General features: G+C 36.0%; 1 protein-coding gene across 1 annotated transcript in view; it reads right to left on the reverse strand.

The window, feature by feature from the left end:
• Window positions 1-8,002: 8,002 nt before the first annotated feature.
• The window catches only part of PTPN4 (protein tyrosine phosphatase, non-receptor type 4 (megakaryocyte)), a gene marked incomplete at its 5' end in the record, with an annotated part of 30,770 nt that continues 17,468 nt past the window's right edge, over window positions 8,003-21,304 (reverse strand). Inside the window, 9 exons of the mRNA XM_010009726.1 lie at window positions 8,003-8,751; window positions 11,334-11,469; window positions 12,674-12,822; window positions 14,273-14,401; window positions 16,705-16,851; window positions 17,627-17,688; window positions 17,775-17,865; window positions 18,436-18,602; window positions 20,110-20,266. Of these exons, the coding sequence (XP_010008028.1) occupies window positions 8,665-8,751; window positions 11,334-11,469; window positions 12,674-12,822; window positions 14,273-14,401; window positions 16,705-16,851; window positions 17,627-17,688; window positions 17,775-17,865; window positions 18,436-18,602; window positions 20,110-20,266 (1,125 nt within the window). The remainder of the gene's footprint in view (window positions 8,752-11,333; window positions 11,470-12,673; window positions 12,823-14,272; window positions 14,402-16,704; window positions 16,852-17,626; window positions 17,689-17,774; window positions 17,866-18,435; window positions 18,603-20,109; window positions 20,267-21,304) is intronic.

Consider the following 21,304-nt stretch of genomic DNA (forward strand, 5'->3'; position numbering starts at 1 on the left):
GAAAACTCCAGCAAGTCCCCAGCGGGAACGCTCAGGGAAACGCGCCCATAAATCGTTCAGAAGAAAATCGTCTCCTTAAACGCGGCTGAGAGGATGATGGCAGCAATAGTACAAATAAAGCAGAACCATCGACAAGCTAACACTGTGCTTATACACTGGAACAAGACTATGACGACAAAATGCACTTTGTGCACTGCTGTACTTTGAAAACACGGGTGTCGTTCGTCCCACCGATCTGTGTGCTTTGATCGCTTTTCCTGCCTGTTTCTCCCCCTCAGGGAGAGGCCTCGCTCGCTGGCATTACCGCAGCAATTACAAAGGGCTGGACTTCACCGTATTTTTCTTTAGTACATAAATACTTGTGCTTAAGCTACTATTGGAGATCTGCAAATAGAAAACCTCAGGAAAGGCAATACAAACGGAAGGCAACATAAAACTCTGCTCGCAAAGCATAGTGCCAGCTAGCAGTGACCCTGTGCTGGGTAAACGAGCTCCAGGCTCCCTCAAAATCCCAGGACGACTGGGAATCCAGCCTGTTAGCAGCCTATGTTAACAGCCTGGGAAAGCAGAGACTTCGGCTTGTTACTGGAAGCACTTTCGCTAGTGGTAACGCCATATTTTCTACACTCAGCATCGCAGCCCGGGCTGAGATAACCTGTCACTCACCTCCGCACAGAGAAATTGGCATAATGAAACACATAGTGCTAGGGCAAAATCAGCTCCAGTGCCCGATACATCTATTTACCTTGATGTCACTTGCTGACTTGCTCATTATCTGCTGATGAAGCAACACGCCGATTTTAACCTTAAACATCAGTTATTTTGACAAGAGAGCAATACTCTCCTGCCCCAAGCAGGAGGGGCAACTCAAGCTTAGGGGAAAGGCAAGATTCAGGTTTGTGCCTGGTTATTACCCAGGAACATAAATCATAAAGTGGGCGAATTTAGAGGAGCAGGGACTAGCCTTGCTCCTGGTAGCCTGTCATGAAAAGTATGTGGGAGCTTATAATAAAGTTCCCACAGGAAACAATCTTACTATATTTAAAGGGGAAAAACAGTTTATCTTGGAGGCTTTCAGATATCTGATGAATTCACAGTGCACATCAAATTACCAATCATTTGCATAACAAGGATTCTTAGTTTTTAGTGGAGATCTCTGTCAGAAAAATAGTATCTCCTGGCCATTAAGTCTACATCAATTTACATTTTCCTATTAGACAAAGCATTCTGGAGAACTTATGTGATCCTCAGAGGTTGTCCCTACATTTTCTGCCTATCTTCAATTATTTCTTCAAATTGAGCTTCTTTCCACTCAGTTACTCAACATGCTCCCTCATTGCCACCAAGAACTCAGTTATTCCCAGCTTCCTTTCTGTAGCTTCAGTGACACAAAAATTTCTTCGCTCATTCTTGCTCTTCCTACTTCACAACAGCCTCTTGCTATTATTCATGTAATTTAGTCCTTCCTCAGTATTTGCTACTCAGATACAGTACAAGTATACACACATGCAACTGTGGTAGCTGTGACTCATTTTCTGTTCAGTCTATTCCAGTTTAAACAAACCTTTATCTATGAAGTACCTCTTCTTACTTGTTTCAATCCCTGAATGCTTTCCCAGTAGCTTACCTTTTTGTGCTTCAAATCCAAACACCCTGTCCTCACTTTAAAGACCTGCATTAATGAGTCAAATTATGAAAATATGGGGGGGGTCTCGTCTCTTTGACTCTCATCCCTCCTGAGATTTTTGTCTTGCCTCAAGATTTTTCATAATTTTTTCCAAGTTTTCCTTTGAACATCCCCTTCCTTTTTGGCAGCAAATATTTATCACAAGCTTCCATCTGGAATTTTTGTTCTTTGTATCAGTATTCCTCACACCCTTAGTTTTCTGTTAAATAATCTCTGTTAAAAACAGTCTCCAAACCACTCACTGTATGAAAGACAGTTATTCTTCCACTACAGCAAATTCTGCAGTATACATTTTCAGACAAAAAAACTTTGGCTGGTATGTCCTGCGTCTTCTGTACCCAAGCAATTTCATTCCTGATAATTTAGCATCCTCTTCTAGTGCTCAATCCATGGGGATCTATTTACGGCATATGATGCCAAAAAGTAAAACACAAGATGAACATTATCTGGCGCCAGAAGCATATAAAAGTAGCACAGAAAACCGAGTGAAGAGTAGCAAGAAAATCGCAAAAAAATTAAAACTTTAAATTACTAAAGCACATCTTTATTTTGCAATTAAACAATTAAGATCCACAAGTAAACTATATATATATTTTCAAGTCTGTACCTAGACAACTATCTGTCAACTGAAATTAAATATATCCACAAAATATGCTTAACAGCATTTTTCCACATAATAGAATGAAATTTTACTTAAGACTAAAACAAGACTTTTTAAATGTTAATTAGCATATTTATCCTGGGAACTGCTGGTTTTCGGTAGAAGTTAGTGTATCATTTGAATGGCAAGAAATTTCATTTTATCAAAATGAGGACAAATACATAAGGCCCTTTAAAGCATACAGTAGCTGCAGTGACAAAAGCTGAATTTATTTTCACATTGTCCAGTGTTGACCAGTTTCAAGTTTCCATCATTTTTGATCAACGACCCCAGCTGTTTAGCCAAGAAGTTGCATTTAGGTTTGTTTTATTTCCTCCCCCTCATGTGCTTTTAAACAAATTTATAGGCAAAAGTCTACTTATGGGAAGAACCTTCCCGCCCCCCAACATTAATAAAGATACACAAGAGTTAGTCTAAACAACGAAAGAGCTATTCAGCTCTGAGATGATCACACTTGCAGTCCATCATTCAGCAGTATGAAACTGAGATGAAATTTGGCAACTGAAAGCCACACCTGGAAATGCAAATTAATTACCAGAAGTAACTAGCAAAAAATATTGCCACCATCTGATTGTTAATGTGATCTAAATAATATTCTTCCCTTTGTATTTACATACAGTATAGCACCTGGTACAGAAAAAAACCCCAAACCTTACACAAACAGCCCTGCCAAATTGATGGGTTAAAATGGCATCACTAGTAAATGAACCAAAGCAAATGGAAAACAAATCTAGATACGCTGGATAAAGTAAAACTTTTGTCTTCCTACCTTAATTTTCCTGTAAGATTATTATGGGTTGATACTGCGGTGCCCCAATGTACTGAGATAATTGCACTGGATTGTTTATAGCCTAGTCTTTGTGGATATATTTTTGTTAGAGAAAACAACAGCTTAATGTAAACTGTTTAACCCTTTCACTCATGTCTTAGGCCCCTGGCCTAGGAGTAAAAGGGTGACAACTTCTTTAAACTTTGTTGTGCATTATCTTTAGTTATCAAAATTCAAATAAGTTAAGTAAAAAAAAAATACTGATTTCCAGGTGATCTAATGTTAAAAATAATGCTTAGCAGAAACCTTTACAGTAAACATAGCTAATCTGCAGCTAGCTGAGAGAGATCACAGAGATACATTTACAAGTACCCTGTAGTTTCTATTTGCACCATTTTTTCCCCCAAATGCAAGCTTTATATTCTTTTTAAGACAGGAAAATTGACATGATAGAAATATTATTATCTATTTTCTGAGAGTCCCTCAGAAATGCATGAGCAACAAACCAGAAATGGTTGGAACAACAGAAAACATTTGTACCAGAGTGTAATCCAAATCATCTCTGTACAGAAACCCATTAAGCATCTCTCTCCATACCCAATTTATTTTGTCCAATAGTTCAGTCAGTAGTAAGCATGAGATAAAGTGCTGCTATTCAAACATCAAAACACTTGAAAAAAATTACCTTTTAAAATGTGTAAGCTTGCTAAATATGAAATAACACAACCAACAAACTGTCAGCCAGCCTGTGAAACCATACATAGTTCATGCTCTAGCAGACTAGAATGATAGAAATTTCAGTGGTGGTTTGGTTTTTTTGTTTGTTTTAAAATGAGGCTACAGGTTCAAAGAAATCAAGAAGTCCAAATCCTTGTAACTGGAAATTAAGGGATTTATCTCAAATTCTTACCACTGAGCTCTCAATGAGCAAAATGTGCCTCAGCAAACAGCCAGAGCTTACAACTTACGTACCAGTTAAAACTTGTAGCTGGAGAAGCCCTATGAACTGAGAAGATGCACATTAGTGGTAGCAACTAGCACAGAGGTAAAATCCAATGAACTGTCCTCCTTTGCAGACAGCTAAACAAACAAACAAAAAAACCCCAAACAAACAATGGGTTTCAGTTTATAACTGCAGTGGGGTAACAGAGAACAGTTACACTGAAACAAACTGTTTTCCCCTCATAACAGCTTCCCAATCACCACTAATTATAATCCCTGCAATTTCATGCAAGATCCACATCTAACCAACGAGTATGTTTTTACCAGACTTTGATACTGGATCCCAGCACTAAATAGCAAGACAAAAGAACTTTTCCAGTCTCAAGGCAAAAGGTGGGTACTTAAATGACCAAATGCACCCAGCCGACCGGGGACCTGAAATGTGAGCTACAAAAAGACTACAACTGACATTAGAGGGTACCACTCCTGTACCTTGTGGAAGCCTAAATGTGCAAAATTTTAATTTGGACCATAACCCAACCCCTCCATTTATCCTCAGGGCTGAGGGTTTTTAATATTGCCTGAATAGTGGCTCTATGGTCAAAACAACAGCATAAATACTGGAAGGCCTGCTTTTACTTGGAAATTGGTGGATCTGTAGAGTTTTTCCTGCTCATGCCAATTCCCTGAGCCATCAAACATCGCCCACACACCTGCACACACACTGCAGAAGCATAAAAATACCACATAACTCAGCTCCACAGCATACCTGGAGCTCCAGCATCTCTATGCCAGACCTTCCCTACTTCCCGTTGCCCTAGGCAGTGCAACTGCAGCAGGTCTGCTGCATTTTGGCCCTTCCACAGGTACCACAAAGCTTTCTGGAAGGTCTCCAGAGAAAGTTGCCAGCTACATGGGTTCCATAACAAACTCTCACGTTCCTTAATCCCAACTCCCAACTGCTTTCTCTAATAGATGGTGTGCCAGACTGTAATCAGGTATTCTAGAAGAAGTGTTATTGCTTTATCTATATGGGACATAAGCTTTCAAGATTTAACACAGAAACATGGAAGAAACATCAGCTAGCATTAAATGTACTCAGACAAAAAAAAAAATCAGGCTTTTTCATAACTGGGAGAGAATATATAAAAATAAAATGCATAACAGCAGTATTTTACTGCTTAAGACTTGCAAGTTATTTAAAACACCAAATGCTTCCAAATTCAGGATAAATGAATTCTTCAGCTCACAGTTACCTGAAGAATCTAAAGCAGTACTTCTCAAAGTGGATTGGCTGACAATCTGTGGGTGGTTTATTAAACAATACCTGCACCTTATTTCATATTTAGCAAAAAAAAGAGCCCCCTCCAAACACTTAAAGCCCCCACTAGAGCCCCAGGTCTTTCTACCAAAAAAAAAAAACCCACCAAAAACCCTTCTAATACACTTTAAACAATAGATGGTAGTGGTAGTTTTCGATCCCAACCTAAAAGGAAAACAAAAGTCTTAACATTATACGTTGGCACAAAATTGTCATAATATTGCTCTTATTTACAATGATATTTTTTTTTTTTTTCCTTAAACTGGATTTGCATCATGGAAGTGTTACAAACATCCTCTTTCCCACACCCACCCACCATTTTTCCTAATCAAATGGTATGAAAATAATTATTCATAAAATCCAACAGTCATAACACCAAGCACGTTTAGGTCATTATGTCAGAAAGATACATTCATGTTTTGTACAGCATGAAACATACAAAAAAACTTCTTTAAAAAACTCTTAAGGATGATACAGATCTTCATAACCCAGTGTAAAATATTTAGCAGTTTTGCTTTTTTTTTGGCCATATAAAAATATTTTAAAGGCCATTTATACCACAACAGGCAGAAACATCTGAACAAAAGTTTTATGGTGCAGAAAGGCTTCGGTGCTATTCTCTTTCCCGGTCAGTTTTTGGTTACCACAATCCTGACTTTGGAGAACCCAAAAAGCTTCTGAGTCGCTGATGGCCAGTTATCTAAGAATAGCTACTTTGTTCCATTTTTTCCCCAGTGGAACTACTTAATACACTACAAATCCACCTAAGCCAATGCAGAAGAAGATTTTGAAGAGAGCTATTATTCTTGCCTGTGTTTGTAATCAAAACAGGAATGACAGACAACCAATAAATATTCCACACTTAATTGTGGTATAAATGGGTCTTTTGAACTCAAACTGCTTTGGCAACTTTACATAGGAATATTTAAATATGTGACATACCAACAGTATATAACGTTGCTATAAACTCCCATGTCTGATTTCCCTCAGAATACACGGGCAAATGCTATTTTAATTTAGAACTTGACTATGAAGAAAATTTATTTCAATATAATGGATGAATTACTTTAATTTTTAGACATTAAGTGCTGAGTCTAAAATAACTTTCCAACTAGCCAGCATCTCAGCTAATAATTGTCACATGGAAGTTAAAGAAGAATTCTAAAGAGGAGTTTTCTTTTGTTGCAAATGGCTTAAAATAAAACTGAGATTAAAGCTACCTTATTACTCTTTTTCAGTTTATCAGATCCAGAGATTCTTGTAAGATTAATTTTTCACTGAGGGAAAATATTGATTTAAACATCAAATCTAGAAATATAAGTAACAGGGCCACAGGCCATCTAATATCATTTTGTTTTCTAAAAATATTTAAAACTCTATCTTCCATTTGGCATTGTGGTTCATGTTTATTACTAAGTCCTAAGCCAGGATTTAACTTTGCCTGAATCCCCTTTCATTAATAGTTCATAGCTGATCTGTTTCAAATGTCCACAGAACACAGTATATTATATAATTCTTCAATAGTTAAAAATTATTTAGTGTAGAACTTTCCATTTTAATTCTATGCTCTATATAGTTTACAACAAAATTTACTGGATAAACATTTTCAGGAAACCAATACAATAAATTAGAACTTTTAAATAGAGGGCATACAGTTATGTTGTCACAGGGCAGTCAAAGAAGTGACTGATTTTTTTCTTACAGTATATTACACTGGATACTTTGCTTCTGACTTGGTTTCTCCTATACTGGAAAAATACTAAAAGTGGGACATTTATGTATCTTTAGAATGAGCTCAGATACTGTATCAGACAGACATTTCTTACAAATCTGCTACCTACTTAAATAAGAAGCAACCCATATTCAACTGGAACAATTTTGTATAAGCATAACAGAAGGCGACTGGGGTCATTATGGAATTCAAATAAAGTTCTGGGACAACTTCATAGTGTTCTCCTCCCTTCCCCCCAACCAAACAATTAAAAAATAAAATAAAATAAAACGAACATGGCTTGAAATCAACCATGAGGACTTAACAAGTAATTGGTTAGCAGATAATGGAATTAAATCACATGTGATTGTAAGTTCAACTTAATTATCAGTGCTATTAAAAAGTTATGTTCTAATCGAGTAAGACAGCTATTCTCAATAAAAGGATAGAAGAAAGTATCAGCTTCTAATGAACCTACCAGCATTTCATAGTAAGCTGCTAGTAAGTTACTAGTTGGAAGGAATGTGTCAGATTTTTCACGTAATTACAGCACAGCAGCATACAATGCTCATTCATTAAGTTGGCAAAGGAGCTTTTGCTACCCAGAGTAGCACACAGGTACTTGTATAAAGAAAGAGGGAATGGTATTTCCATGACCCCTTGTGGTAACACATTCCAAGCACCAAGGGCCTTTTTTAAAATGTGAACCCATTAAGATAAATATGACAGGACAATACCACCCCCACAGAATCGTGAGTGCCTTTCACTGGATGTACGCTGTAAGTCTCAAGGCACTTAAGGGGTTAAGACACAATGCATGCACTAGTTCCCATCATGTAATCTTAAGTCACACGAATCAGAATACACCAGTGTATGACACACAAGCTGTGTCAAAGAAATGCTGTTTATTTTTTTTATATTTTTATTGTTATAATTTTGTACAAGATGCTGGTAAGTGGGCATTATGCAGCTACTGCTGGGTTAATACAGATGCCAGCTCTCCTCTAACAACCAGCTGGTCTCTAGTAGGGGTGTAGGACAAAGTGTGCTGCACCAGTAGGCAGTGTGTATCTATCTAGTAACGGCAATATTGCTAATGTTGTAAAAAACAAAACAGTGAGAGTCTGTACATAGTAAATAAACCTAGCACTGGAAAAAGACCATGGCTTAGTGTGTTTTTTTCATTTCTTTTTCATTTTAAGAGACATGGGTGTAAAACAGAGTGAAATAATTCCAAGCCTTGTTTGTAGCAATTCAACCAGAAGCGCAGTATATGGCACTACAACGAAATATCATAGATTACCCTGAACACAATTAGTTCTTTCAGTTTATGGTTTGTTCGGAGCAAAGCACGAAAATAAAGTCTTCAAACAGATGAAGGTTAGAAGAGTTTCAGAGACTGATTTTGTTTCAACATAAAGTGCAACAGTGCTGAAGTTTTCAAAGTCCTTTGTCAATTCTTTGCTGTACTTCACTATCATTTCCTGCAAGCAGTATTATGGCACAAAAAATGCTGCCAATTCATTATAGAGGACAGGATTCCTCAATTGATATCCTGGGGTTTTTTTGCTCTTTACTTATGCAGTGATGTTTGTAAAGGTTTAATAAATCCTTCTTCATACACCTTCAAAATAGCTTCACATACAAATCTGTATTGACTCTGAAAAGGAAAGTAGATTCAGTGAATTGAAAAGAAATGTACTTGAACCGTGTCATTTGGAAGCAGAAAAGGCCTCTAGGATTTCCCAAATCCCGTTCTCTTGGTGGTCCAAGATCTGAGCTTCAAAGTGAGTTTAGGAAACACAAACCAGGGACTTTATATTAGAACATCTTGTTTCTCAACAGAAGAATGGGATGAACAGCACTTTGAAATACATACCAAAATTCATACCCACAAAACCAGTACTATTATTACATCATCTATTCAGTAGCTTTCTGCTCTTCACTTCATTGCTGAAGTTTCAATGACCTGAGGTTTTCATGCACTTAAATTTAAAAGCTGTAGTTTCAAAGCACTTTTTCATACTTAGATTAGAGCTTGCATGTTACTGGCACCTCCCTCTCAGAATGTGATAAAAAAGAAAATTGTTTCATGTTTTAAAAAAACCCCAGAACTCCAGTTTCTTTACATTAGATAATGTCTAACTTTGCAATGTATTCAAGTCTTGCACCTGCATACACAGAGACCATTAATATATATATATATGTATTTTATCAAACAATTGTTAAATATTCCCAACCGTAATCAAATTAGAATATAATGAAAATAAAATGAAATAAAGCCTGTTTACATTGTTTTGTAAAGCACCACAACTAACACTGAACACTGCATAATGGTGTGTATGTTGGTCAGAAAGCCAGCATGCCTGCCTTTTCAGTGTTGTGGAATATCCCTCCTTGAGCAGTTACCAGTGATGTCAGATCTTTAATGGGCACAGTGACAAATTTAGTAATAGAATAATTATTTACTGTTGCATGTATGTTAAAATAGTTAAATTTATACATATTTGTGTGAAATACTTATTTTGCCTCCAAAGGTTCCTGAAGGAGACTCTGAGCTCTCCTCTCACACTACACACAGCAGACACCCATGCACAGGGCCATCTTGTGGACACTGAATGAATCTTTCAGGATATACAAATCCGGAAGAGAGTACCAAAGGAGAAATTATAAGAGAGAATGTTTATGAAATCTTAAAACCCCAACCACTTCAAGTCTTTTATTATCCCCTCTCTCTGATGCAGTAAACACCTGCATCTCACTGAAGCTTGAAAATTCTGGTTTCTTTAAGAAAAATGAGAAGACCAGAAGATAGTTAGCACATGCTGTGAAAAATCACAGATAAAACCCTTACCACTGCACCTCCTGCCTTTACTAATAAAACTCTCTTCCTCTCTACGTATGCTGGAGAGATATGCTATTCATACTGTATAGTCACCTCAAACAGCAAGAGCCACCCTTTATTATTTTTTATGTATTACCACCTTTCTCATCCTTCCTGTGCTAGCTGAATAATACAACTTTTTTCCTAGTGCAACATGAATACTGGACAACAGCAATGAATGATGGATGACCTAGAAACCTAGAAATGAAGACCCATATATACTTTTTGTCATTTTGAATACTCTCTGAAGAACACAAAAGGTTTATTCAAATTTGATTAGAGGAACAGCAGCAGGGATATTAAAGCTATTACCCATTATCTTCAGGTAACTGTATCTTCAATTACCTTCAGGTAATCATGAGAGAGAGTTGCTACTGGATCTAGTGACTTTTCTCCTTCTTAACACTTTCTTTTTAAATGCTATATACTACGAGTAAAACTCTACACCTGAATAGTGATTAAAAAAGATTAAAACCCCAGAAATTATTAGCTGGAATAGGATTAAGAAATGGTTCCTGGATAGCCTGGAAAAACCATGAGTCCAAGCCTTTTGTTTTTAGAGCACAACTCAATCTTTTAACCCTTTTTAGGTATTTTCTAAAAGTGTTAACACAAACTACTCCTAGATACACATGACTGATAAAAAGTTTCTAAATCTGTTCTAAAACATTTGCAATTTTGAAATATAATACATTAAAGCAACATCACAATTAATTATCTCAAAAAATCCCAAATGTTGTAGATCCAGGAAAAATTCTAGCATCTTAAGATGCGCCAAATGTGAAGAGAGCACCAAGAGAATACTGGTAGCAAGTTACATTTTCAGACTAAATATGCTTAAAATTACTGATATATCTCAATCAGATTGAATTACATGTTTTTTAAAACATTTTTCAGAGTCACTACAGGGCAGAGTTAAGTCTTGTTTTCATTATAGCTAAGGCAATATAAAATTGCTGAATTGCACCACTGAAGGTTTTTCTTGCATGTCTTAGATCTTCTCATGTTTAGATTTTATACTACTCCCATTCTTAACACCTAGAATTAGGCTCCTGCTGTCTCTACAGAGTAATTTTTACAGTACTGAAAACTGGCCTTTTTTGACATTAATTGCCAGGTATCCCTGAAACAACTGCTGCTTTTTTCAAGTTTTCATTGTAGAAAATCTAAAGAATTGCTACTTTCCAATAGCCTTAGCAATTTACTCCTGCCTGGAGCCAAGGCTACATCTGCAATGGGTAAAGGTGATCTCTTTGCAGAATGATCAACAGCAAGTGTATTAAAAATCCATCTAACAATATGACTAGATAATAGGAAATTATTCTTCTGCAACACAGAACAGCAAGTATGATACTCACAGGTGTTTGGATCATCATGGCTCTTTGATCTCTCATGGTTCTTACTATATCTAATGGATAAACAGGCTGATTACACTCAATAAGACACATGGCTGTCTCCATAGTGATAAGAACTCCAGTCCGTCCAATCCCAGCACTGAGAAAAAACCAACAAAATAGCAAAACAGAAAATGAAACATGTCTGCAGTGTAGTTTGTACTTGAAGACACTCCTTCTCAATGATTCTCATGATTGATCATTATGACTCCCATACTATTAGGGCACAGGTTAGAAAGATTGTGTCTGTGTCACTGGAAGCCTCCATCCTGCCTTAACAGAGCAAAACCTGTCAGTACAGAATTGTCAGTCCCTTGAAGAGGGATGGTTTTAACTCAGCCATTCACTTAAGCAGAATTTCCAAATAGATATTTATTCAGATCGTATTATAAACCACACTATTATCTAGATGATAACAAAACACAGGAATAACTAACATACACTGTACACTTTCTGTCATTTGACAATTACTGGAATGACTATTACTGGAATGTTGGGCTGATCTGATAAAACCATGTTTATGTTCGTGAAATAAACCCTACCTTCTTATTTCAGAAAAAGGTGTATTACAATTACTAGAAACTTTTGGAGAATGATAATAATGATGACACATGTCCATTTGAGGACATTTGGTATTATGCATTATTACAGTTTACTAATTAGGCATTTTAAAGGATTAACATTTTGAAATTTACTATACGAATGTAAAATGCTATTAAAAACTACTGCACAAGAAAAACAACCCCCCACATTTTGTGTATATAAAAATCTGAGAAACAGCAATTCTAATACATGACAAAAGTAAATTGTTAAGAGAAATGTGTCATCTTAATATATGTACCAAAATACCATGCAGCCTAAGACTACAGACTTGAAAGACTTTTATTTGATCATTGCATATATCACCCATGTTTTCTGCTAGGGATTATTTATACACCTATTCTGGAGTTCTGTAGAACAGTCATCATGAGGAAAAGGTTCCTAAGTGTCTCTTGCCATTTTCCTGAATCATTATATAGACTGTTAGCACAAGCATTTAAACTGTAAACAAACCACAAAAAAAACCCCAAAACCAATAAAATCCCTGCACAGATCAATGCTATAGATACTAAAAATTTTGCTCATTGACACGATTACAATTTTAGGTAGCTGTTTCATTTAAATGTTGCATTCTCTTGTCATCCATCCCCAAAGCAGATACAATTAAATGTTTATTTACAACAAATCACAGAAAATCTATTTGACGATAAATAAAAGCAGTTTGATTATTTAATAAAGTTGGGGGGGGGGGAGGGAAGAGATACCTGCAATGAACAACAACAGGTTCTTCTCTGCCAGCCCTCTTCTTTCGCACAAGACACACAAAATCTAGGAAATCGCTAGAATCATCAGGAACCCCATGATCCGGCCATGCTATATACTGGATTTGGGTTAGTTGGCGGCTTTCCTCTTTCTAATCAGAAACACGAAGTTTACCAAGGGTAATTCAGGGGAAAAAAAAAAAAAAAGGGCAAAAAATAATAATTAAAAAAACCCACAATGGTACATTCACAGCGACTTGCACCTGTAATAGAAGTGGCTTCAGACAACTAGCAACACTTTATTACTGCTAACCATTGCTCATCCTGGATTTTTTAATTACTTTTTTTCCCACTCTTAAAAACAAAAAAGGCAATCCACAAATGCTTACATCTTCAGTGGGCTAGAAGCATAGCAAAGCATAGCAAAGCAGTTCAAGAATATCAATGATCTACCTGAACACTAGATGTACAAGAAGGTGGTTAAATTTTTAGCAAAATAAATTTAACAGAGTTACAATCTTTCTAGATCAAATCACAGAACTGGGGGTAGGGAGAGACCAGACTTTCAGGCATAAAAGCTTGCCTTCAAACCCTGAATAGCAGCATTGGTTTGGCTTTATCTGCACCTCTTAATTTTATCCAGTATATATGTAAGATGCAGAATGACTTTGTTTTCCACTCTCTCCTGCTCCTTGCTTTAATATCACAAATATAATCTGCCTCTGTTTGGTGGAGGGGACAGGCCATACAATCAGTGTAAAATCAGGATTTCAAAGAACAGGAGCTGCCACACTTTAAATACGCAGAATCATTTACAGAGGTTCCACTGCTGATAACAAACGAGTGATTTTCTCAACAGGACACAGGGAAGGATTTTTAACTTCAAACTAACTAAAAGGCAGCTCTGTAAAGCTGGCACCTCATCTGGTAACCCAAATAATGAGAAATGAGTATATAAACTAACCACCAGATACTCATTTCAAAACATCTCCAAGATTGAAATGCTAGCTGGGGAGACTCTGAAAACTATACATGCCCCAAGAATCATGCAATGCATGTTCAAGAAGGTCTTTGTTTACATATAGTCATCAATCCCAACTGATTCTCTCAGCAGGATTTATCTTCCATCTACTTGCACTTACTCTTCACGATGGAATTATTAAGAACTGTTTGCCTCTACAGAGACAGAATTTCAGTTGTAATAATGAAATAACTCCAGAGGCTAATGTTTTGGAAACATCAAGGGAACAACAAGTTCCTCAACTTCTTTAATCATTCTTTTTGTTTGGCCAGGGCATGAAAGACACCAGTAAAGACTTCCAAGACGAATAATACATCTTTTATGTGACTTAAACCTGATTTATATGATTATGGAAATTGAATCTCTGTGACATTTTGCTAGTGAAAGATTTGTTATCATTCTAAGAGCAGAATTTATACTAGGTAAGTACATGGCAATACAAGTAGTTTTTTACAGGCTTCTAGAAATAAACAGTTCTATGTGGATATACCATGAAGCTGAAATGGAAGACTGATAAAGTAAGTTTTAGTTAGTCTGTGACGATTCCACAAGTTAATACTTTAAATATATTATGATTTTACCTCCAGATTAGTCAGTGTCATTTCTCGGAAAACATAAGCAGGATTTCCTTCTTCCGAGTGGCAAGTAATCTGGAAATTCCCATATGATGAGCTTCCTGATGGCTCTGGCCAGTACTGATGGCATTTAACCTAAAGTAAACACATTTTTAAAGATGCCTGAGTATTATTTTCATTCTCTCTAGTTCTTTATACCTTTGTTCGTTAAAGACTTTTGATAATTTTGTAATTACTATTACTTTACTTACCAAATAGGCTGTGTTACCTACTTATCTTTAATAAAATAAGGTATCACGGAGATTTCCTGGTTCTGTTTTCAAGAGGACACATGCACCAGGCTCTTGAGGTTAGTTTAACTGAAGATGGATGCCTTTAACTTTCATTACAATTTTAAAACAAAGTATATCTATAAATATTCCATCTTACACTTGAGTGACAAAGGTGCTGCTTTATAAACATTTCTGACCTCCAAAATCCTAATCTAATCTTCTCAAAGCACATTCATATGGGAAAAGAACTAACGAAATTTAAAAAAAAAATCCAGAACCAAAAGGCAATAAACCCCAAAAAATGGTTGCTAAACTAATGAAGAACTTACGGGGATGCAGATGGTAGACTTCAAAGACTCCCAATCAAGTCGTTAAATGTGAATGAAAACTTCAACTACTAAGATTTTCAGATATATTGCTTAAGCACCTAATTGCAGAGGTCATTTCAGCTCAAGTGTGCTTTTGTTTTTCCAACCCACCTGGCGATTCTTTAAGAGCAGCCAGATTTGCAGACTTCCTGCTCCACTGAGACATCCCGGCATGCAGTGGGCTAGTGATGTCAGTAGCCTCATGATCAGCTTTAGAGCAGGGAGTCTGCCTATGGGTATAAGACAGATAAGTCCTTTTATTTCATTATTAAGCAGCTCTCCAAAGAACTCCACAAATATCATTACTGAAGGGGTTGGGGAACCTCAGAGAACTGCTATTGCAAGTCTGTTTTTAGCAGATCTGCAAAGAAAATTCAAATTAAAAGGGCACTTGTACTGAAATTCCCTCTAACCATGTTTATTTCAGAGCAGGCAGCAGCATGCAAACACTGAGTCACTGAAAAATGGTTTAAAAATGCTGCAACTCCCCTTCAATTATTTTAATTATATTTAGAGGCCTGACCTCCCAGCAAATATATGGTTATTAAAAAGTTAAAATATATACAGAGAACTGAACTATAGTCTGAGTTGATCAGAACACCCACAATCTACCATAAATCTATCTTCAAAAGAAATCCTGAATGTGGAGAAATTCCACTAAATCTTTATTCCAGAGTGTCATTTCTGTCCACACACTGAACCAGACAGTGCTATTCTGAATGCTCCAGATGATAAACTCAGTATCTCTGGAATTACACTGTGCATATGACCAGATTTGATTGTTTTGCCTGCCTCCAAAGGACAGGGCTGCATAATAAACAAAGCTATTAAGGAGAAACTATAGCTTAAAAAATAAAACCAGAAACAAACCAACCACAAAATACACCTGAGGCCTTTTACAGCACCATACACACAATTGTTTTTAGTAATTTTTAACTCTAATTACGTTATTACTAGTACTCTATTTTTACACATATTTGTATGGAAATTATTTAAAGGAAAATGATTCTTTCATATGATTAAACAACTATTTATAGCCACAGAAGAACATTTTATGAAAAATCTTAGATTTCAAGCTTTTCAAGGACTCTTTTTAAAAAAGACAGCTATCCAGGCAGGCATAGGATCTTAACAATACAAACCTGTGGTAGGCTGCTTTAAAAAATTAAACTTCCTATATATCAAAGAACTAATCTAAAAAACTGATGAAACTTCTTGGAGTTCCTTCATTTGAAGTTGAGAGAAAAAAAAAATCCTATGAAGGTAAATTCTAGTTGCTTTTTACTTTAAAATAAAGAAGCCTAAAAATATTTTAAAAAATATGTGAAGACTTCAATGTATTTCAGAATTAAGCAAAGTTTAAATATTAGCAATATCAGAAGATTTAAAATAGAAGAGTCGTCACTGCAACAGTACTAGGAAGGCACTGCCTTCTATGAAGAACCACAGAATGGTTTGAGTTGGGAGAGACTTTCAAAGGTCATCTAGTCCAAACCCCCTGCAATGAACAGGGTCATCTTCACCTAGATCAACTTTCTAAGAGCCTCAACACACCTGACCTTGAATGTTTCCAGGGATGGAGCATCTACTACCTCTCTGGGCAACCTGTTCCAGTGCTCCATCACCCTCATTGTAAAAAATGTCTTCCTTTTATCTAGACTAGACTTCTTTTAGTTTAAAAACATTACCCCTTGTCATATTACATGTCATACTAGTATGTTCATCTAATTTTTAAAGGCTAATTACCAAGAGATTTTTTCTTTAGAAGACTACACAAGTAAAGAAATCTTTTACTTACTCTGCCACGTTCAACTTGAGTTGTTAACATTACAACCATAGATGAGCCTTGTTCCCACGTCATCTGCCAAAAATCAGGACAAGTGTTCGGTAATGGACCTTGACAAGCAATGTACTGGTTTATTATTGTGGAAGAAGGGATTTCCATCTAAGAGAAGACAAAGTAATTATTTTAATGCCTATAGCAAATTGAAGTCAGGCATCAGATATTTACTGTTGAGTAACTAACACATTAAAAAAGCATCAACTATATTAACTGTTTATTACGAGTTATTAAATATAGATCAGCACTAATAAAAATTCTTCAAAATGCTTCACGCACAAAAGATCCAAGTACACGTCACACACTATCTGACAGATATGTTGGTGCCATAATCAATATTAATTTTTGAAAAAAGAAATGATAGACCAATTGACAAATAATTCAGGTGCAAACATTTCATGCTCTGTGGGTTTCTGACACTAGCTTTTAAAATGCTGATCTTGGAATTTAATTTAATCACCGTTTTGTTTTCCAGAAAGGAAAAGTAAGTAGCTGTAGTATCGTTGTTACTGACAATGCGGGGTGGGGGGGGTAGTGGTGATGGTGGTGGAGATGTAAAAGGAAGTGGTGCCAGATTAAAGGCTACTGATGTTGAACACTACTGCCACATTAGTACTCAGAAAGAATTAATTCCTCTGGTAGAGGGAGCTAGCTTCTCTTACTGTTTTTTTCTTTCTCTGGGATTCATTTATAGAAACACCTGCCACAAAGCACTAGCAAATAAGTATAACAACAGTAAATTTTAAGCCACCTGACTACAGGTTTATCAGCCATTCAAGTCAGAACTAGATTTATGAAAGCACTATTTTTTTAAAATCAATTTCATGGAAACACTGTGAAATTACTTAATGTCAGCAGCTTTTTGAAAAATGCTACTCACATTTATATAATTTGCATTGATGTAATCTTCGTTACTTTTTAAAATAACCCGTGTAGCATCATCTGAAAAAATAAAAATTAGAAATGTTACTTATTTACTAACCACAGTAAAATACTTTTAGAACACATATACAAACACACATACTTACAAGGCGAAATGTCTCTGTATCTATTTTTGGAAATGTTTTGAGGTAATCTTGCACAAGACATTGTCATTCCAGGCTTTTTCCTATACAATTGCTAAAGACAAAACCAATGGTCAGACCATAATAGATGCAAAAGACCTGTTACTTCATTATTTGCGTAGCGGTACTTTCTAGAACATAAACTACTAAGCATCAGTAGCTTCAACACACGTAATAAAGCTTTTCAAAAGAAAGCACTATGAATTCAGTTATGCTGTGGGATCACTGAAAGTGATCAAGACATCACAATTTGCTTAAAGACAATGTTGCAGTAACTTAGATGTGGAATGAAGGTCTGAATACAGAACAGATTTCAGTATACATTTTTCAGTTTTCATCTCTATGAAAGCATTTTATTAGCATAGGTCCCTGATAACCACAAAAATCTGTAAGTAATCAATAAAGCTATGTATAACAACACTAAAAACTGGAATTAGGATTATTCTATGCCATAAATCTGTACATACAACACAGGATTGGAATTTTTTTGTTGTTATTTTTCTTTTGACAGTGTAAGACAGTTGTTCTGCTACAAGATGCTGACTCTACTAAAATTTAATTGAAATCCTCTCTCCTTAAAATAATTTCCTGGAACTGTAGCACACAGCTACAAGACAGTACTCACATCAAACTGAGCCAAAACAGTTCCAGTGATAAGCCCCTCTGCTAGCTGAATCATGGATTCTCTCAGAGCATTATCATCTTGATGGACACCATCAAGAGGAGATTTCTCAGGGATGTACTGGAAGTCAGGCTCGCTCTCCAGCTTCTCTTCCACAACATCATAGACCGCTGTAACAAATAAAGGTATGAACACTCTGACTGAACATGCCATTTGGAAAGTAAAGTTAACTCTGCGTCATTTGTTTAAAACAGCAAAATAAACAAGTGTTTCTCCTTTAGAAAAATACACATTTACTAGCACACTGATTTTAGTCCCCAACAGCAAGAGCAAGTAGCCTTTACTGATTACTATAATCCATGACAAAATTAATTTTTTTGTTTAATAGTAATTTTAAGTAAAAGCACATCACTGACTGTTAAAATTTTGATCAAAATTCATGTTATGCCCTACCTTCTCTGATATAACTCCCTAATCTCAGATTCTCACATCACACCTCTGAAGTAATTATAATTGCATTTACATTTTTAGTTTTAAGTCACTTTGAACTGATTTTAGGCTTCAGTAATCAGGGCAAGAGGTGCAGACCACCTGAGAAAACAGCTTTAATATATACCATTATACTGCTATCAAAGCTGTTTGTGTGCCCTGCCTATAAACAAACTGAAAAATATGCATCTTCTACTACACATAGGAGACAGCTGTTCGAAAGCCTGTGTTTAAATGATGTCCCATGACCATGAAGAAAAAATCTGGCAACTTCTCACTTCTACAACTCAACTAGATAATCAACACACAAGGAGAACTGTTCTAATAAATTTGTAAACAAAGCTAGCAACTTTATCTGGAAAAGAAAGTAAGCACACAAAAGCTGCAAGAGAACTTACATGCAGAGTAAGAGCACAGGTAAGCAGGGAGTGCAAGTAAGTGAATAAAGGAAAAAGTTGTTTATGAGGTGGCTGAGGTACTCTCCTAAAGTAATTTCAATTATTCCCATTAAATTATTTTTTTTTTTTTTTTACGTTTTATCTTTTCCTCTGCAATTGTATTACAATTGGGATGTGAAGCTGAATTAAATCCCGTGACCATCTGCTGGCAATGCTCCAGCAGGGTATTTCATGAATATAATGCACAAGCTGTTACTTAGACTCCATTTCTAGCACTTCCTTCTATTAAGCCTCCTCAAGTAGAAATGTTACCAGCTGTTCTGGATTGTTTTAAAAGTATATGGAAGGATTTTGCATATAATAGACCTCCAAAGTCATCCAAACATGGGGTGTTTAGTGAGGAGTTTTTTGTTGATTTGCTTGTGTTTTGTTTTTATTTTCCTTAAGGGAATAACAGCAACCTCAGAAACTGCACTCATTATCCGTACAGCTTTCTGGATACTTTTATCAATGAGACTGAGAACTAGATTTAAATAAACTCTCAGTTTGAAATATTTGATCTCTGACTTTCCCCTTAATTTTAAACACTTATTATGCACAGCTTCTTAGAGTACAGGATTGATCAAAATTTGTACAGTATATTGTGCCGCTGCAACTCCTTTTCAAGGAAGGGAGTTCTTTCTCACAACAATGTTAAGCATTCCATCTCAGGACACAAAATGGAGGTTAGAAAATGAAAGCAAGGTGTGGATTTATTAGTTTTTCTTCTTCTTATGTACAAAGCACTTACCATTGGGTCGAACTAGGAGCACAAGTTCCCCTGAGTGTCTCTCACAGCTAGCTTTAATAAACATAACAACTTGATCATGGGTATGTTCTGCTATATCCCTGCCGTTAATCAGTACAACCTGGTCCCCTTCATTCAGACGGGGGACACAGAGATCAGCCTGCAAGGTGGGGGGGAAAAAAAATCTAATAAAAAAAATATATAAAACAAGTCATTTCCAATTTCTCACTTTAAAATAGCAACTTAAAGTAACTATATGTAGGGACTGGAATCCTGATAGCTTAGTTGCTATGGTTGCTGCATTATATTCAAATGCTAAATTTAAGTGTTACACAGTACATAAGACAGTGTCATTCACATGAACAAATCTATTTGCAACAGGGAGGTGATTGTCATTGTAACATGTCTTTCAGCAGCTGTTACTCCACTCCTCTGGTTGAAGTAGAAAGCTCCATCTGTTTGAATCACATTTTTGTACAGGTAATTAAAAAGCAGGATGTTCTTATCTTTGAAGAGAAGGGAGTAACATGGCAAAGCCTTGTCCAAATCGATTTCACAGGCTTAAATGCTTCAGGTTTGAAATGCTGCTACTGTAATGACAAGACTAAGACAAGGACCAAAGACAATGCACAAATCCCAGTAATCCCAGAGAAAGCAATCAGGTAATAAAGATAATTATTATAATCACAGCCTAAACATCACTGCAGAAAAGAAAGAGGACATGCCATCACCAAATACCTTTTCCTTAGAGAGTGGATGTTATTAAATATTTCAGAAATAATAAACAATAATAAACAAAAATAAGAACAATGCTCCTGGCAAACATGTGAAAGCTGTACTTCTCAAATATTAGCAAATAAATGGTTCACTCTAAAAGGTATGAACAGAGCTGACTCCTCTCAGCTTAACACCAGGTCAGTATTTCTGGCAGTCAACTGACAAAATATTGTGCCTAGTTTGAAGACACTATTGATAGTCACAAAGCACCAGTAACAACAGACAATCAGACCTGATGAATGATTCATGATGTCTGATTTTAATATAAATCTTGGCTTTATTCAGCTGCATCTGTCACTAGAATGAGAGATTTTCTATTTAAGTTATTTTAAACATACTAAAAGGCTCTTTCTATATATAATTTATGTGAACTTATATGAATGCCTATATTTAAAAAAGGTAATCAAGTATATGTATTTTT

The sequence above is a fragment of the Nestor notabilis genome, unplaced genomic scaffold (genome assembly GCF_000696875.1).
Source record: "Nestor notabilis isolate BGI_N333 unplaced genomic scaffold, ASM69687v1 scaffold112, whole genome shotgun sequence".
NCBI lineage: Eukaryota > Metazoa > Chordata > Aves > Psittaciformes > Psittacidae > Nestor > Nestor notabilis.